This window comes from Zingiber officinale, chromosome 10B (genome assembly GCF_018446385.1).
Source record: "Zingiber officinale cultivar Zhangliang chromosome 10B, Zo_v1.1, whole genome shotgun sequence".
NCBI lineage: Eukaryota > Viridiplantae > Streptophyta > Magnoliopsida > Zingiberales > Zingiberaceae > Zingiber > Zingiber officinale.
The window spans coordinates 92309350-92327085 of record NC_056005.1 but is presented as its reverse complement, the minus strand read 5'-3'; the positions used below and the strand labels follow the sequence as shown (position 1 = coordinate 92327085).

The 17736-nt window shown below is 36.9% G+C and overlaps 4 protein-coding genes across 9 annotated transcripts; 2 read left to right on the top strand and 2 right to left on the bottom strand.

Moving 5' to 3' along the window:
* The first annotated feature begins 262 nt into the window (after nt 1–262).
* On the top strand, nt 263–3407 carry LOC122029992 (pentatricopeptide repeat-containing protein At2g37320-like). 4 transcript variants are annotated; one of them, XM_042589140.1, is made up of 4 exons: nt 263–631; nt 1302–2416; nt 2590–2700; nt 2788–2929. In XM_042589140.1, exons 2-3 carry the CDS (start codon nt 1398–1400, stop codon nt 2675–2677), a joined length of 1107 nt encoding a protein of 368 aa, XP_042445074.1. In that variant the 5' UTR covers nt 263–631; nt 1302–1397; the 3' UTR covers nt 2678–2700; nt 2788–2929. The 4 variants fall into 4 exon arrangements, with proteins under 4 accessions (XP_042445074.1, XP_042445075.1, XP_042445073.1 ...); XM_042589141.1 differs by having other exon boundaries at nt 1302–2700; nt 2788–3401; XM_042589139.1 differs by having other exon boundaries at nt 1302–1593; nt 2062–3398.
* A 326-nt stretch (nt 3408–3733) lies between these two features.
* Nucleotides 3734–6901, top strand: LOC122030083 (signal peptide peptidase-like 1). Of its 2 annotated transcripts, none has more exons than XM_042589239.1 (4): nt 3734–3959; nt 4046–5009; nt 6319–6519; nt 6633–6901. In XM_042589239.1, the coding sequence occupies exons 2-4, from the start codon at nt 4209–4211 to the stop codon at nt 6747–6749; spliced, it is 1119 nt and encodes a 372-aa protein (XP_042445173.1). In that variant the 5' UTR covers nt 3734–3959; nt 4046–4208; the 3' UTR covers nt 6750–6901. The 2 variants fall into 2 exon arrangements, with proteins under 2 accessions (XP_042445173.1, XP_042445172.1); XM_042589238.1 differs by having other exon boundaries at nt 3735–3959; nt 4134–5009.
* A 1146-nt stretch (nt 6902–8047) lies between these two features.
* Nucleotides 8048–12483, bottom strand: LOC122029309 (UPF0051 protein slr0074-like). The gene is made up of 2 exons (XM_042588248.1): nt 10919–12483; nt 8048–8665 (listed from the first exon to the last, which is right to left on the bottom strand). The coding sequence occupies exons 1-2, from the start codon at nt 12389–12391 to the stop codon at nt 8447–8449; spliced, it is 1692 nt and encodes a 563-aa protein (XP_042444182.1). The 5' UTR covers nt 12392–12483; the 3' UTR covers nt 8048–8446.
* A 2011-nt stretch (nt 12484–14494) lies between these two features.
* Nucleotides 14495–17560, bottom strand: LOC122030238. 2 transcript variants are annotated; one of them, XM_042589411.1, is made up of 6 exons: nt 17066–17560; nt 15893–16110; nt 15598–15799; nt 15377–15462; nt 15152–15243; nt 14495–15035 (listed from the first exon to the last, which is right to left on the bottom strand). In XM_042589411.1, the coding sequence occupies exons 1-6, from the start codon at nt 17150–17152 to the stop codon at nt 14779–14781; spliced, it is 942 nt and encodes a 313-aa protein (XP_042445345.1). In that variant the 5' UTR covers nt 17153–17560; the 3' UTR covers nt 14495–14778. The 2 variants fall into 2 exon arrangements, with proteins under 2 accessions (XP_042445345.1, XP_042445346.1); XM_042589412.1 differs by having other exon boundaries at nt 15893–16104; nt 17066–17559.
* Between the last annotated feature and the right edge of the window lie 176 nt (nt 17561–17736).

The window sequence follows — 17736 nt, the reverse complement described above, 5'->3', positions numbered from 1 at the left end:
ATATATATATATATATATATATATATATATATATATAACATCTAATTTTTCTAATTATAAAAGTTAATTACTAGTCGATTAAATTGATAATATATAGTAAAAGTTAGTTGTTAATTATTATCTGTTATAAAGGCTGGATGTTAATTTTTATATGGTATAATATAAAAGTATTTTAAATTGGCATCTGACAAAAATATAAATGATGGATATTATATTTTTATCCTTTTATTTTGTATTATCAGTTATCGCCGGTAAAGATATTTGCCATTAAAAGAATAATTTGAAATTCGTCAGACGCGAAACCCGACAGTGGAGTTTTGTCCAGTCGACCGAAGCAATGGAGGCGGCGGCAGGAGCGAGGTGTAGGTGGAGGATGAGGTCGGAGGAGGATATGGCGGCGGCGACGGAAGAGGCAACAAGGCCCAGTCTACAGGAGTGCTAATCCACGAGGAGAAGAAGAATGGAAATTTTAAACCCTAATTGTATTTCGGGTGGACTCTCTCTAAACCGACCCGACTTTTTTTCCCCCTATTTGCGATATTGAGGCGCTGAAGAAGAGAACAGGGTGGATGACAACGCAAGTACCGATCTCAGATCGAAGTTCTGAAGCCTACCTTCTCTACTTCCTCAGGTATGCTCCTCTTTGTCTTCTAATTCACCCATGGTCGATTTGCATATCACTTGCTTGATGAAATTCCTCAATGAGACCGTAGCAAAAATATGATGGCTTCTTTCAAAATTCGGTAGCAAATTTGAAGAAGTTTCATAGAGCATGGACATGTTGATTGACAGGAAATTTTGATCATGATTGTGGCTCATAATACTTGATTCTTGATTTCTTGTCCATCTCGAAAGTTCAATTGAAGCGTTGCACTGTGCTGAATCAGCCTGAGATATCGAAACTTCCTAATAGTATTTGAGTCAAATGATTTCTATACATAAATAATTGCGATAGCTGTTTTCCTCACTGTTTGAGCTCCATGTGCAATCCAAAAAGAACTATCTTTAGTTGAAGGCAGAGAAGATTAGTCACTTTATGCAACATCCTAGTTGCTATTGAAGCTTCTGACCACTCCTGCAACTCTTTAGAAGATTGTTTTTATGGGCATTACTCTCTCACAAATCAAGCTATAACTCTACCAAAATTTCATCATATGTTTGCCCAATCACCAATGACTTGAAGAATTAATAAATAACTGTCAGTAGTAGTTTTAGCCTTTTCTAACTAATCCTACTTTTTTTGTTGACCCATTTACCCTAGTTGTTCTTCTTACTCACCAAAGTATTTTGCTTATCTACAGAAGTTAATTGGCAAACTGGAGCTGGTAAAGTTGCTTCATGGTTACAGAAAGGTCACATGCGTTTGGAAAGGGAATATCACATGGATAATACTAGTTATGTGGATTCAGTTGTTGCATATTTCTTCCAACCGTTCTTTCATTTGTATAAAACCCTTTTCCATAGCACATCACCTTCTAGAACAATTCAGCACCTTTACATCTCTTAGTAGATATAGAAATGTAAAAGACAAGGGAGTTGACAAGGCTTTGAAAGTTTTGGATTCAGTTATCCCCAGAACCAGTGATGTTCAAGGTAAGTCAGGCCTTCATCAACTGATAAATGGTTGCATGCATGATCTTCTCAATTTTGATCAACAGAATTGCTTCAAATCTGTTAAGAAGAGTGCAAGAACTAATTTGTTCTATAAAGTCAAAGATATAGTTGAAACGAGTCGTCACAAAGAATCCTTGTTATATACTAGAACAAATAACAAAATAAAGGAAGATGCTCTTTTGTCATTTTTCAAATTGCACAATAGAGGGATAGAGTTGGATTTTCCCACCATTTCTTTCATCATTAGTTCTTGTGCTTCCTCTGGGGCTTTTGGCACTGGAGTCCAGCTTCATGCTCTCTCAATTAAAAATGGTTGTGAGATTTCTTTGACCACAGGGAGCTCATTGATCAGCCTATATTCCAAGCTTGGGCAGTTGCAAGATGCTTATTATATTTTTCAAATGATGCCTGTCAGAAATATTGTAACTTGGACTGCTATAATTGCAGGTTATGCACAGTACCAGGAGGTCGAGACATGTTTGCAACTATTTTCTTCAATGAGACAAGCAATGATAGAACCAAATGACATCACATTTCTATGCATCTTGAGTTCATGCACCACTACTGCATATCTTGGGTTTGGAAGGAGTGTTCACTCTTTAGAACTTAAAATGGGTTTTGGTTCTTATACTCATGTTTCTAATGCATTGATCTCGATGTATGCTAAATGTGGTAGCATCAATGAATCTCATTTTGTCTTTGAGAATATGCAATTCAGAGATCAAATCTCATGGAACTCCATGCTTTCAGGATTCTCACAACACGGGCTTGCTGATACAGCCATAGATTTGCTGAATCAGATGTATGCACAGAATGCAACACCTGATGCTATTTCTTATTTATGCGTTCTTTCCTCATGTCGGCATGCAGGACTCATGGAGAAAGGACAACTTTGCTTTGACCTAATGCTTAAACATGGGGTAAGTCCAGAATTAGATCACTACTCATGCATTGTTGATCTTCTTGGCCGTGCAGGGTTGTTGGAAGAAGCATTGGATGTCATCAAGAAAATGCCTATGCGTCCGAATGCTGTTATATGGGGTTCATTGCTGTCATCATGTAGGGTTCATAGAAATGTCTGGATAGGTATCCATGCTGCTGAAAATAGGCTTTCGCTAGAACCACAATGTGCCGCAACTTATCTTCAGTTAGCAAATCTTTATGCAAGTGCAGGGTATTGGAATCATTCAGCAAAAGTTCGAAAGTTGATGAAGGAGAGGGGGTTGAGAGCGAGCACCGCATATGCCTGGATTGAAATTGGGGGCAAGGTCTATAAGTTTAAAACAGATGGTTCAGACAATCAGTTTAATGAGATATTGACAATTTTGGATTGTTTAGCATGCCATATGGAACTCTTTGAGTGTCCTGATGATGAGAATTTCATTCTTTGAATATGAATAGCTATGCCATGGAGAAGTTCAATATGCATCTCATTTATACTCTAAGATTGAGGCTTTGTGGCTACAACAACCTTCCCATGCAAGGAAAGTCTATGCATCTTTGGGTTACACTTTGGTTGATCTACTAGAACCTATTCTTCAAGGTTCAAAGAAATCTAAAAGCAGGATGGTCGCATATGCTAGGTAAAAAAGCTTCTTGCACGAGCTGATTCGGCATACATTGCATTGCGCTAGGTTTTATTTTATTTTATTTTTTTGGATAATTTAGGTATTTAATTTTTTGAACCGATTAATTTTGGAGATGATCGATTTTGTCCTATGAAAATATTCTATTGGCAAAGTTGCTTTGATCAATTTAACACAGGATTTAAGTTATGTTTTAAAAAAAATAAAGAGAAAAAGTTATAATTATAAATTTTAATCAATTATTATAAAAAGTAATTTTGTTTAAAAATAATAAAGATTAAAATGGCATAAATTTATCATTAAATTATTTTTTAAAAATAAACTATAAATTAAAATTTTGATCATTTACAAACATTATATTTTTAATTTTCTTTTCAAAAAACACAATTTGTTTTTTTCATCTATAAAATATGATACTTAATATTTTTAAATTTATTATAGGTTTTATATTTCTTTATTTTAAATATAAATATATATATAATTTTTAAAATATTTTTTTTTAATAAATTTGAGAGGACTATTAAAATGGGAGTCATTATTCGTCGCTTTAATGCCGAGGAAGGAGACGGTAACAAAGACAAAAGCAAACGCAAGTCAATCCATTTCAGCGATTGGCCACCGGAACAGTTCGTGAGGGCGATCGTGCCCTAACTCCCTTCCCCAGCCCTAATCCGAAACTCTAATCGTCTCCTCGCACCTAAAATCGTCTTGTTGGCGACGCGGAGGTGGCGGCGGATCTAGCTTTCAGTTGATCTACTGGTACATGCATCTTGAATTCCCCCTTTTTTTCCCGTTTATTTGATTGCTTTTGCGTTTTTCTTCACATATCTTTGATTCTAATATAGTTCCTGGCACTTACGGACTGGCTTTTCAAATTCAATCTGATCGTCTTAACTTACTGAAGCAAGATCTGTCCATTTGTGATTGCTGCAGAGAAACCAAGAACTTTGAAGGATAGGTCTATGCAAATATGCGATTGAGGTGGATTCATCTATCTTAGAATGTGAAATGGAGTCGCTGTGGAAGCTTGCTTACTTACTTGAACCAGCATCGGTTACTCTCATCGCGACTGCGATTTTTGTTACCTTTGCATCGGCTTTCAGAGCCCTGGATCATGGGAAGGAGATGGAAAGGAACCTGGATTTCTCAGAGGCATCGATTACGTTGGACCGATCTCAAGCTCTTATGATACCTCTTGCTAGCTCTTGCAGCTTGTTGTTAATGTTCTATCTTTTCTCGTCAGTATCCCAAATTATCACTGCCTTCGCTGCTGTTGCATCGGCATCTGCTCTCTACTTCTGCCTCTCGCCTTACATGATCTACCTCAGGTCGCGATTTGGGTTAACGGATCCTCTGGTTTCTAGATGCTGTTCCAAGACATTTGCACGCGGCCAAGGGGTGTTGCTCTTCTTTTGCATAATGCTCGTGGCGACTTGGCTAGTCACAGGGCATTGGATTCTGAACAATATTTTGGGGATCTGCATATGTATTGCCTTTGTCAGTCATGTGCGGTTACCAAATATTAAAATCTGTGCACTGCTTCTTGTGTGCTTATTTTTGTATGATATTTTCTGGGTTTTCTTCTCTGAGAGGTTCTTTGGTGCGAATGTTATGGTCTCAGTTGCGACACAAAAGGCCTCTAACCCAATTCACAAGGTGGCGACCAGCTTGAGCCTTCCAGGATTGCAGCTGATTACAAAAAAACTAGAGCTTCCTGTAAAGCTTGTTTTCCCAAGAAATTTGATGGGTCGGCAAGTAATCACTAGCAGTGGTGGAGGGGAATACATGATGCTGGGATTAGGAGACATGGTATGTTTTAATACTCACAAGTTGGCAATTGTTCTTACTTCTTTTAACCTTTGTTAGATATCCTAGTTTCCTTTAAATTATTGGATTTGTTGTCTGTAATATCAGTCAACTCTACCATTTGTCTTTCTCAGTTGACAATCATATTCCATCCAAATCAGGATCTGGTGTTTGTGATCTAGTAACATACTATAGCTTATGCCTTGAAGCTTGCGATCTCTGACATTTAGCATCTGAATTGCAAACAGAAAGAACTTGAGAATGTTAGATACTTGTGCTGTTTAATTCCAATGGTTGATAGAATTGAGGTCGTTTAACATCAAATTAGGTTTTAACGATTTAGCGTGCAGAAAACTGCTCATTAGAATGGTTGTTTGGATCTATTAACTGACCTAAACTGATCAGCAAAGGGAACTGTAATGAAAGAGACCAAACCAAACCATCAGTTCAGTTTTATTTTCTTCAGGTCGATATGAATAACTATAAATCATGTTTGATTAGTTGATATATATTTATTTTTGTATGAAAATGAGACATAAATAATGCAATCCAATTTTCAATCTAATATTTCTCTGTATCTGAGATTCAAGCCAGTTTGTTGACTGTGTCATTCGCCTGTGTTGAGAACATCTTCACTTGTTTTCTCAATGTGAAAAGCCTCATTGGATTTCCACCTTCAAGCCACCTTCTCATCTTGTCATGCTTGCTTGAGTAGCTCCATGTCTGTTACGATCGTTAGCTGCAATTTGGCCACTTAACTTGGACGCCATTGTGTTTGTAGACTAGAGATCCTTAATCTCGTAGGAGCAAGTTTTTCTTCCTTCACTGAAAGCCTTGGTAATCCCGATTCACTTCGTTCCTCATAGGCGAATGGTGCGTTAACTATGAATTCCCTGTATACCCTATGTGTGGTAGCAAAAATGACTATGAAATATGTATTCCTATTCTTATGGAATAGTAGTTTTAAATTATAGGGAATGAGGAATATTATTTCTTACTCTATTCCAAGAATAATTTTTCCTTATCTATTGTAAATTTACTATTTTCACATTCTATTATTCTAATAGACTGATTGGATTAGTTAGTTTGATTCGTATCGATGAGTCAATGAAGCTGGTTCGGACACATCAGACGGTTTTAGTATTTCAATAAACTGTTCTTTACATTTTTCTTGGAATTTATTCATGTTTTTCTAAACTAGTGAAGTTAAATTGATATCTTCACATCATAATGTGCCATTCCATGACATGTTAAAATTGATCTACTGAACCATGTCAACTGATGATGATACAATGTGTCTTTGTTTTGATAGGCTATTCCTGGTATGCTTCTGGCTTTGGTGCTCTGTTTCGATCATAGAAAGAGCAGAGATATCTCTATTCCCCCTAAAGCATTGTCTTCAAAAGAGAGCAAATATTTTTGGTGGGCGTTCTCCGGATATGCAATCGGTTTGGTTACCGCATTGTCTGCTGGAATCTTGACACAATCACCTCAACCGGCGCTTCTTTATCTGGTGAGTTTCCTAATGTAGAATTACCAACCTTCATCAACATCCATTACGAGCCAAATGCTTCACAACATATAAAGTCTTTCGACATTCTCTTCTCATGAGTTGCATCACTGCAGGTGCCATCCACCTTAGGACCAGTTATTTTCCTTTCTTGGAGAAGGTATGAATTGTGGGAGTTGTGGGATGGAGCTTATCCAGTCTCGAGCGAGAAGTCCCACTCGATGGAGCCCTAATCCTTCGAACAGGTCTTTGTTTTATCACCAAACAAACTTAATTTGTTTCAAAGCAACCTGGATGAAATGCTTATCCTGAGGGCTATTTATGAAATCCTAATATATCACGGATGCTTTCTACTTGCTGAAATGAATTAGGATGGCTTAAATGATGTCTTGCTTAGCAATTATGATGGAACATGGCCTGATACCCATGGTAAAATGTCGAAAATATGGTATAAATATATAGTAATTTAAAGATTCAAAATTAGATTTTATTTTGTCGAAAATGTGATATTTTGAGAGCTATCTAATGATTCTGTCATATAATAGGACTATAGGAGCATTGAAAATTTAGCAGTCGACTAATGAGTTATCAACAGTCAATTACTCTAGTACCATGAGTTTAAAAATTGACTACTGCACTTGATTGTCTACATAGCAGTTGATTGCTGATAAAGGAGCATAATAGAAAACAACTACTTATTTTGATAAATATGACAGTTAAGTACGTTTTTTGGATATTAAAATTTGACTAGACGGTTTAGTAAATTTTCATTATTATATTTTATGGATTGAGAAGTCCACAAGCTGAGCCGATCATATTTGCTGTCGCCGACCGACCTTTGCTCGTCAAGGGAGTTGTGGTAATTTTCAATATGCTCCTAGGGGTTTCCAATATTTTTAAAATGCCTCCTAAAATTTCCATTTTTTTTGTTAGAATCAATATTGTTATGAAGGCTAATTACAAGTAAAGTAATTAAAGAGCACCATTACTGTTATCTTTATAAAAATAAAATAAAATAAGAATATTAAAGAGCATAATTAACTTGAAAGGCGTCCCTATGAGATATTAAGTTGACTAGAGGATAATATATTTGTTATAATGAGACATGGATCAATCCCGACAAGCATTTGCTTTTGGAAAAAAAAACTCCTCTCATCCCTTTACCATTTGGGACTGTGAAAGATATTTGAGGGGAGCATAATCAATTTTTTTTACTATAATAATTAACTTGAAAGGCTAATTATTCAACCTTTTAATTTTAAGGTTTTAACAAAACTATTGCGAAGGTTTATTATTATTTTGCAAAAGTTGAAATCCATCTTCCTGGCGGTCTCTCATGACTGTCCTATATACCATTGGGAGGTAGTAATCAAAAAATCGAAACTAGTCATTATATGGGAGCATAATTCCCCAATACTCAATTTTATAAATCAGCATAACCAATTCAGTTATATCTTAGAGGCATGGAGGTTTATTGTTATGGTTATATAGAAGATGTTATTCAACCTTCTACATTTAACAAGACAATTAATTTATGCATTTACATCTTTATTCCGTTGTTCTCGTTCATGAATCACATAAATCTACACCCACAAGATGTCACACGAAGCTACAATATTTCATGAACATGGAGCTCCTTGAAAACAAGAAGCTAACTCCTTTGTTTACTTGGTAGCACAAAAGATAGATAATAAAATAAGTATATATATAGCAACTTTTATTACTGACAACCGATAAACTCTTCCTAATCGACATTATGATTCACCTGTAAACATACTACCCTTTAGGAAGCATCCCCCCTCATCGATACTGATAAAACATAGAGGGCATACGATCTGCACATGATAATCAGACGCAGAGGAAGATGGCTTTCTAAAGTTATGAACAGCATGTGTGAGTTCTGTTTCCGTAGGACGAGCAGGAAGGGTATTCACCCAACAGAACCCTCAAGTGTCAAGTTCATCAGCGCATCGACTTCGGAGGCGAACTCCAGCGGGAGCTTATCGAACACATCCCTGCAGAATCCACTAATCATAGCAGCAACAGCCCTTTCATGATCGATCCCCCTCTGCTGGAAGTAGAAGAGCTGATCTTCGCCGATCTTAGAAGTGCTTGCTTCATGCTCGACTCTCGCCGAAGGATTCTTTACCTGGTTCATGGACATTCACATAGCCATACAGCAATTAGTTCGAAAATTGACGAAAATTTGAAGTTGTTTATGCTGCATGTGTTGGCTGTCACACAATCAAGAAATACCAGACTAATGCTGCTGAAACTGAAAATTAGCTTTACAAAGGATAGTGTTATATCTTGAATGAACAAAATAAACTTTATATATATACACATTTGGATTTCCAAGTATCTAACTAGCCTCATTTTTGGTTAAACATATGTCGAGCTGTTCACATAATAACGACAATTCAGCATTTTCAGCTAATTATATTGTCTTTACTGACCAATAAATGTGTAGAAGCTGCAAGCGCAATGATAAACAGCATCATGCGTAAATACCAATTAGGCGTAGCGGCAGTTTTAGAAACTTCCTAAAGCAGCTAATTGCGAAGAATAATGAGAACAATAGACAGTAGAAAGAAGTCTCAGCAAGAACACCTCGAGTGGAATAACTAATCCAAACTGACAAGTTATATGATGTTATATCTTTAGAATCTCAAAACTTTGAAATCCTATGATAAAGCTCATTAAAGCATTATGCATGATAACCTCATGGATGGAATGTTCTAACTTATAACAGGAGTCAGGCGAAATGAACTAAGATTTTTTTGGTTGTGTAGCATATCTAGTCGGACTTTTAGTTTTTGGTTATGTAGCCAAAGAGGACAGGATTGCTACAATCCATACTATTCTGAAAATATCATCAAAGATAAAATCACTACTAGAATATGAAAGCTGAGAAAAGGGCCTTGTTTGGGCAACAGAAAAGGTGGGTGCAAGAACAGAAAACAAGATATATCATCACAATCAAACCATAAGCTTGATCAACAGAAAACAAACTATATATCATCATGATCAAACCATATGTTTGACCCATCATCAGAAAACAAGCATATTATGCTCAAGATAAGTACACTATTTGATCAAGGTTTAAAAGAAAGGCAGTTCAACATTCGGCGACCGGTCCATTGCATAGCACTTAGGCTATCGACGAGCACCTAAGCAGGGGCATAGATGGTTGACTTTAAAATAATATTAAAATAGGAAAGAGAAGAAAAAAAGAATGAGGACACACATACATATATATAATAACTATATCTTTAATCAATCAAAATAGGTTTATAATTACACATAAATAAGTTGTAATTAATAAGTAAGCACTACACATAAAAACAACATATCATATTTCACATTGCAACCATAAAAATAGAAAATCACAATAAAATATAAAATATAATAATTCATAATCATTAATCCAAATTGCAAGAAAACACAGCTAACTTCTTATTAGTGAGTCACCCATTGATTTTGTAACTTAAAAATGGTGACATAAATTCAAATTTTATAGTAAAACCTATAATGTTATGAAACACCTAGTTTCATTGAGCTATTCCGCGAAATAACTTGTTCATATGAACACGTTGTTCTACTATTTCTTTCTCTAATTTTATTTTTGGATAAGTTGATCCTTACTTTCCATCTTCAAATCATTCATTATATTTCATAAACATATATTTGGATTGCTTGATAGAAAACAAGTGATTCATGTATCAATAATAGTCAACTATTTCTCACTTATGCTTTACATTTAGGGGTCCCCTTTGTCGCTTTGAGATTATCATTTCCCTCCCATTTTGACATGACACAACATGAACACAAATAGGATATACAAGTCTGATCATCAAACATAATCTCCTTAGAAGGAAATTAAGAAAGTTGTGGAGGAAGAAAAAAGGAAGGAGAAGAGCATAGGAGCATAGGAAAAAAGTCACCCGGAGTTGGGAGTAGATGGCAAGCAAGCAGGGGAAGCCATCACCAGATTAGTGCACAGACAAAAGTGAGCAGGTGCGAGGGACTTAACTCATAGGGGAGAGGACTCTGAGATTTGTGATCATGAAATATTTGAACATAATAATAGTAAGCCAATAGGTTATTGAACATTTCAACACCCCTCCCTATGTTATTTATTTGGTGTTTGACAACTCCCCTGTGTCCATATTTCAAAAAAAAAAAAAAAATACATGACATGTCTGAATCCATACCCATGTTAAATATCCTATACAAGCCCGAGTAACATAGTTCATTTCTAGCCATTTTGATATCAATGGGTAAACTGCTAAGTCGGATATATCAACCCAAGAAAGTTGGAAGTTAGAACAGGGCAAAATACTCACCATTGATAAGTTCTATAATGGTATAATAATGTCATGTAGCATAATGAGCAGCTTACCTCAATGTATGGGTATGTATTTGCACCGGCAGTGTCACCAATAAGCATAGAATCACATTGTGAGAAGTTCCGCGCATTATCAGCATCAGGTTGAACCTTAACAAGCCCTCGGTAACAATTCCTCGACTTTCCGGCAGATATGCCTTTGGAGACGATCCTGCTCCTCGTATTCTTTCCCTGATGAATCATCTTTGTTCCAGTGTCAGCTTGCTGAAGATTTTTCGTCAGTGCTACAGAGTAAAACTCTCCCACTGAATCATCCCCCCTCAGAATAACACTTGGGTACTTCCATGTTATTGCAGAACCAGTTTCCACCTGTGTCCACGAAATCTTTGACCCTTTACCTTGACAAAGCCCTCTCTTTGTGACAAAATTGTAGATTCCACCTTTGCCTTTCTCATCCCCAGCATACCAGTTCTGCACTGTCGAATACTTAATATCAGCACCCTCATGGCAGTAGAGTTCCACCACTGCAGCATGGAGTTGATTCTTATCATACATAGGAGCTGTACAGCCTTCCAGGTAGGACACAGTGCTCCGTTCATCAGCAACGATCAGTGTCCTCTCAAACTGTCCCGTCTCCTGGTCGTTGATACGGAAGTAGGTCGAGATTTCCATGGGGCACACGGTATCCTTTGGAATATAGCAGAATGAACCATCGCTGAAGACAGCAGAGTTGAGAGCAGCATAGTAGTTATCACCAGGAGGGACGACTTCTCCCAGGTACCGCCGAACAAGATCCGGATATTCCCGGATGGCCTCGGAGATGGAGCAAAAGATAACGCCTTTCTCAGCTAGTTTCTCTCGGTGAGTGGTCGCAATAGAAACGGAGTCAATTACTGCATCAACAGCGACGTTGGCAAGGCGTTTCTGCTCGTTGAGCGGGATACCGAGGCGGTCGAAGGTCTCGAGGAGTTTGGGATCGACCTCATCAATGCTACCAAGCTTGGGCTTCTTCTTAGGCTCAGAATAGTAGCAGATCGACTGGAAGTCGATGGGGGGATACAGGTTGTCGGACCACTGCGGTTCGCGCATGGACTGGAAGCGGCGGAAGGCGCGGAGGCGGAACTGGAGCATCCAATCGGGCTCGCCCTTCTTGGCGGAGATGAGGCGGACGGTGTTCTCGTCGAGCCCCTTGGGGATGGATACGGATTCGATGTCGGTGACGAAGCCCCACTGGGAGTAGTCCCGATTGAGGAAGCGCTGGATGGCATCGTCATCCTCGTTGTCGCCGCCGTCTTTGGAGGTGCGAGTGGGCATGGGATCGGTCTGCACGGCACGGACGGGATGGAATCGGACGTTCCGACCTGGGATTAGGGTTCTTAAATTGGGGAGGAGGCGAATCCGGCGGAAGCCCAGGCGCAGATGCGACGAGGGAGAGTGATTGGAGAGGGAAGGACTTCGGAGAGAGGAGAGAGGCGAGAAGAGGAGGGAGGAGGAGGAGGAGGCAACGGCAGCGGCGGAGGAAGCCATGGAGATGGAGATCGAGCAGGGGATTGGGAGAAGGAAGGAGAAATTGAAGAAATAGGCGTGTGGAAGGGAGACGGCGGGCGATCGACGCCACCGAAATAACTTGGAGTCTGTTGGAGACAGCCACGTGGCTGATATTAGAATTACATACTGCAACAACTTATTTTAACCCCTATAATTTAAATATTCCATTTTTTTATTCTTTATAATCTCCTAAGAGAAATCTTTACCTAGCCATTCAATTTTAAAAGGCAACATAATAAAATTTCATATTATTATTTTAGGGCAAAAATTAAAACAACGTCCTTTATTATTATTATTTTAAATATTTTAATTTCAAATATTAAAATAATAATTCATTTATTTTTTTAATATATTATATCAATTTTAACTATAACTACTACAATAATAAATAGTAATTATAACGGTAAATTAAAAAAAAAAATCCTTAAATGTAGTCCCATCTTTAAAAAACTTTGTTTTATGTAAAGTTTTATTTATTTCAATTTTTTCATGTAAATATTATTATCTAATTGTCCCTTATATTTTTTTAATATAAAAAATTCAACATGAATATAATTTTTCTTCAATTCTACACTTTAAATTAGAATCAAATATATTTTCTATCAAATTGAGCATGATTTTTTTATCGCTTAATATAATTCATTTTAAATTTAACACTATTTAAGGAGAATTAGTACTATTTAAAAAGAATCTAATATATTTTTCATCCAATTGAGGTGGAAAAGAATCTTGCTTAATTTGATAAAAAAATATACTAGATTGTAGTTTAATGCGCTGAATTTTAAAAAAATTATACTCATTTTTAGATTTTTTATACCTAAAAAAAATATAAGAGGTAATTAGGTAAATTAATATCCATTATGTTTGGTTAGGGAGTAAAAAATTGAGTAGATTTTTTTTCGCTTAAAATAATTCCTCCTAAATTCAGTACTATTTAAAGAAAATCTAATATATTTTTCATCCAATTGAACACTATTTAAAGATAATTGTCTTGAATTTAAAAGAAATTATACTCATTTTTAAACTTTTTATACTTACAAAATATGAGACAACTAGATAAATTGATATCCATTATATTTGAATAGGGAGTGGAAACAAAAATTTTTACCAATTGACTGACTATATGTAAATTTGTGCTTAGGGGCTGCATGTAAAATTTTCCTTATAATATAATCATTTTGATAAAATTGCTAAAATAGTATTGAAGTAAAATTAAGTTTGAATAATTTTGATCAAAATAAAATAGTTTTTATTAAGTTGAAAAATAATATTATATATATATATATATATATATATATATATATATATATATATATATATATATATATAATAATAATAATAATTTTGATTAAAATTACTAAAAAATATTGAAATAAGAGTATTTTTAGATGAATAGAAAAAAAAAATGCTATTTTAATATTTAAAAAAAATGGAAGTGACATCAAGTTCAAATATAAATCTAGATCTACAATAAATGTTGAGAATTTGAAGAAAGTTAATTCATCCAAAGAATTTTTATGCATTTAATATTTTTCTTAAATTTTATGGAGAATGAGGTTAGCAACTAAGAGCACATGGTTGACCCTTGGAACACAAGGTCGACCTGGTCAACCATTGGAACGCAGGGTTGACCTCTTAAGCAGCCTTTGACTCAGAGCCATTCAAATCAAATATACAGCCTTTGAGAATAACTCCAACATGGTCAAACTCTAATGTCAAAGCTTAAAGTTAGTCTAGGAGTGGAGGGCCTTCAAGAGACTATAATGATAAACAAACCCTAAAACTTGATAGAAACAAAGAAAATTGGATTCATGAGGATATGTAGAGATTTGTACAGGAACTTATAGATTCACCTATTCAACTTAGTACAGCCATTTCAGAAACCATATCACTAGGACCAAATGGAATCAGGATCGAACTTGAGTTTAGGCAGTAGACTGACTCAAAACAAAAGGTTGGCTCTCGCGATACCATTACTGATGTACAACCATAGTAGCATAGCACTAGGTTTCAACTCTCGGGGCTAGCCCATTCGGTCCCTATCGAATGATACCAAATGATAGAATAAGTGATCGAGAGACATTATAGGAAGTTAGAGTAAAGATACACTAAAAATAGACAACTCATTATACATCAGTATATCGAAACAGACATGCTACTCATAGTCGCTTTCCCACGAGCAAATTGAAACATCATAACCACCATCCCGACATAATTAGATTCAGTCTAATAGTTAGAATGCCAAGAACCACTCGAAGTTGAAGTTGAAGTTGATGGAAACCAGCTACTCACCTTACGCCTGTCGAAAGCAGTTAGAAATGTCATTGAAACCTCTTACTCTTAGCGGGGAAGAACATGACTTTCATTTAGTGAGTGGTGAAGAAGTCAAAGTCATGATGTTCGACTCCAAGCTGCTTCAGCCAAGAATATGCAGCACTGTACAGGAAGCTCATCCGTTGGATGTCAGTGGTTTCGGGGTTCATCCACAGGCTACCCTGCAACTTGTATGTGGCAAGACCAAAGGGAGCAAGTGAGATGCAGTTACTTCCTTCCTTATTCTCCCTCACATTGCTTACATTTGTAGAGCTATAGTTCTCGGTTATTTGCTCGGGTGCACTATTCTCTGCAGAAATTCATACGTTTTCAAAAATACTAAGTTATGTAAGTAGAGTGACATTCGAACAACTTCGATATAGCCAACAGGAGAGAATCATGTCATGAAGATAATGAGGTGCATACCTTGGAACGATGCAGAGATAGTATGATAAGTTAAGAAGCATGCGGACAGGTCCTTTGCATTCCTACAAGATGGAATGTGGTAGATTGGGTACCTAATAAGGAATAATTGATCAGAAATAATAAATACAAAATTCAAAGGTATTGTTCCATCTTTCATGGATTCACAAGAAACATTTTAGCAACTTAGTTTCACAACAACTACATGAAATAGAGGTGTGGCCATACCAAGCAACCGACATCCAGCTAGCTGGTGAGATGTCCACACTTCTGAGTGATGTCAAACCAGGATACATATGTGCTAGTTCGCTTACCTTTTAACAATAATTGAGGATAATTATTATGAATATAGAAATTATAATGAGGCACAAAATAACCTACTTTGCATATTTTTTGACTGTTGGAATCAGTCATGAAAATCCAATAGACCTAGCAAAAAACATTTGTACCTTGTCGATGAGGGGTATCCTCCCATAAGGAGAACCATATTCTATATACTGCAAGTACAATTGCCCCAAGAGGTTTCTTGTCGGCCATGAAACCTCTTGGTCGATGAAAGAGTCATCTGATACGGCATCAGATGATCTAGACAACTTCTCGCTCTCACTGTCATCACTGAATAATTCCCTATCGCTATCATCCAACAAGCTCCTGTACAAGGCAAAAATTGAAGCTTTATTTATTATTTCCTAAAAAGAAATCACTTGAAGTAACATCGACAAACATTAGGGTGGGCGCAACCACCTTGTAAGAGAATGTGATTTGCTGGTGTAAATTTGGATGGCAGAGAGGTAAGGAACATAGTACTGTACTACGCTATCACAATTATCGAGAATGATCGGTACTCCAAGGCCATATGCGCTCCACTCGCTGTACTGATCCCAGAGGTTTACAAGATTGAAATACTCAACCTTGCTTTGCAGGATAGGCTGCCAGTATAAATCCCGCGAACTCATCTGTACCTATTAGAGCTTGATGTTAGAAACCTAAAAGAAGTCACTCTGATGGATACAAAATGGCTACCAAGGCAACAAAAGCTAGAAAGGTTTTATATTAAATATATTAAGGAAAATAGAAGCTAAATATTAGACTAGTTGGAGATAATTTAAGCAAAAACAACTTGGTAAACCCAATTCAAGATCGAGGAAGATTCATCGCCTTGATCAATGAGTTTCAGAAACACTGTGCCAAAGAGATTATCTATTAGGCCACTTTTGGACATTTCCAAACAAAAGTAGGTTATGCTAACTTCCTAGCCATGTAATGTGCCATGACAAAAAAGATATCAGCACATTATGGCACAATACATTAATACACTTGTTGGTTGAAGAGGTTGACAAGAAAAAGCAAGCATAACATTTTGTCCATTGCATAAAATCGACATCCACACGTCTATGCATCTTTTGATCCTCCAAATGGAGGAATATAAATGCCTATAAATTGAAACATGGTGCCATAAACAATTCAGCGAAAAATTATATAATAAATAAAATAGATGGCTTCAAGTATGGGGAAAATAAATTCGCAACTGAACAAAAGTTTGACATCCACACATGTCTATCAGTCTTCATCTTTTGATCCTTCAAATGGAGGAAAACAAATGTCTATAAATAAGATTTCCTTCAGAATTCAGTGAATAATTATATCAAAATTATAAGTCAAATATCATAACAAAAAAAAAAAAACAAGAGAAACTTCATACAACTTAATTTTTATTCTCTAATCATTCGTTCTCAACCCCACTTTGCAAGATATTCAACAACACATCAGTTGAGTCAAGGTACCAATGCGGTCAATAGAAAGAGGTAAAGCAAACCTTTTCATAGAAGTTATCAAAGATATCGTTGAAATAGTTCGAATTTTTACAGTAGAAGGTATCGGATTAAGGAGATTGAAGAAGAGAGGCAGAGCATTTACCTTCGGTAGGGTGTAAACAGGAACCGCCGGCGTTGTGCGACTGAGGAAAGACTGCAAATTGGATCGCTTCCGCCAGTTATTCTCCATTTTTTCCTCCCAAAAACCAGTCTTTACCTAATTCAATCAATCAAAACTAAAATTGCAACCTCCAGACCGAGAGAATCAGGCCCCGAATCGAAGTGTTAGGACAATAAACACCGAGAAGAACGAGAAAAGTGCTCTCTCTGCACGGATTCAGAAACTAGGAGCAAAGGGCAAAGATTCACGGCTTCACCCCTCAAGGCAAACCTCCATCAATGCGCCCACAACACCACAAAGATTAAAATCGCCGATAAGAACAGACAGGATTGATCGAATCGAGAAGAGAGGAGGAGGAAAGGCGGTGGCGATTCTCTTCTCTTTAAACGAAGGAGGAGACAAACGAAGGAGGAGGACGAGGAGGAAAGCCGCCGCGTGGTTCGTAATTACTGTGCACGGCGTTGCGTTGTCTTCCCTTCTTCCCACCCTCGACGGCCAAAACCTACGCGGTTCCTTTCCTATGCGAACGCCAGCCTGCGGACCCCACACCAATCCGATGCGTCGAGTCGACGTACAGCTCGGCGCGTAGGATTTGCCGGTGCCCTTAGCTTCCGCGTGCACCAACCTTACCCAGCTGGGGCCCGCTTCATGTG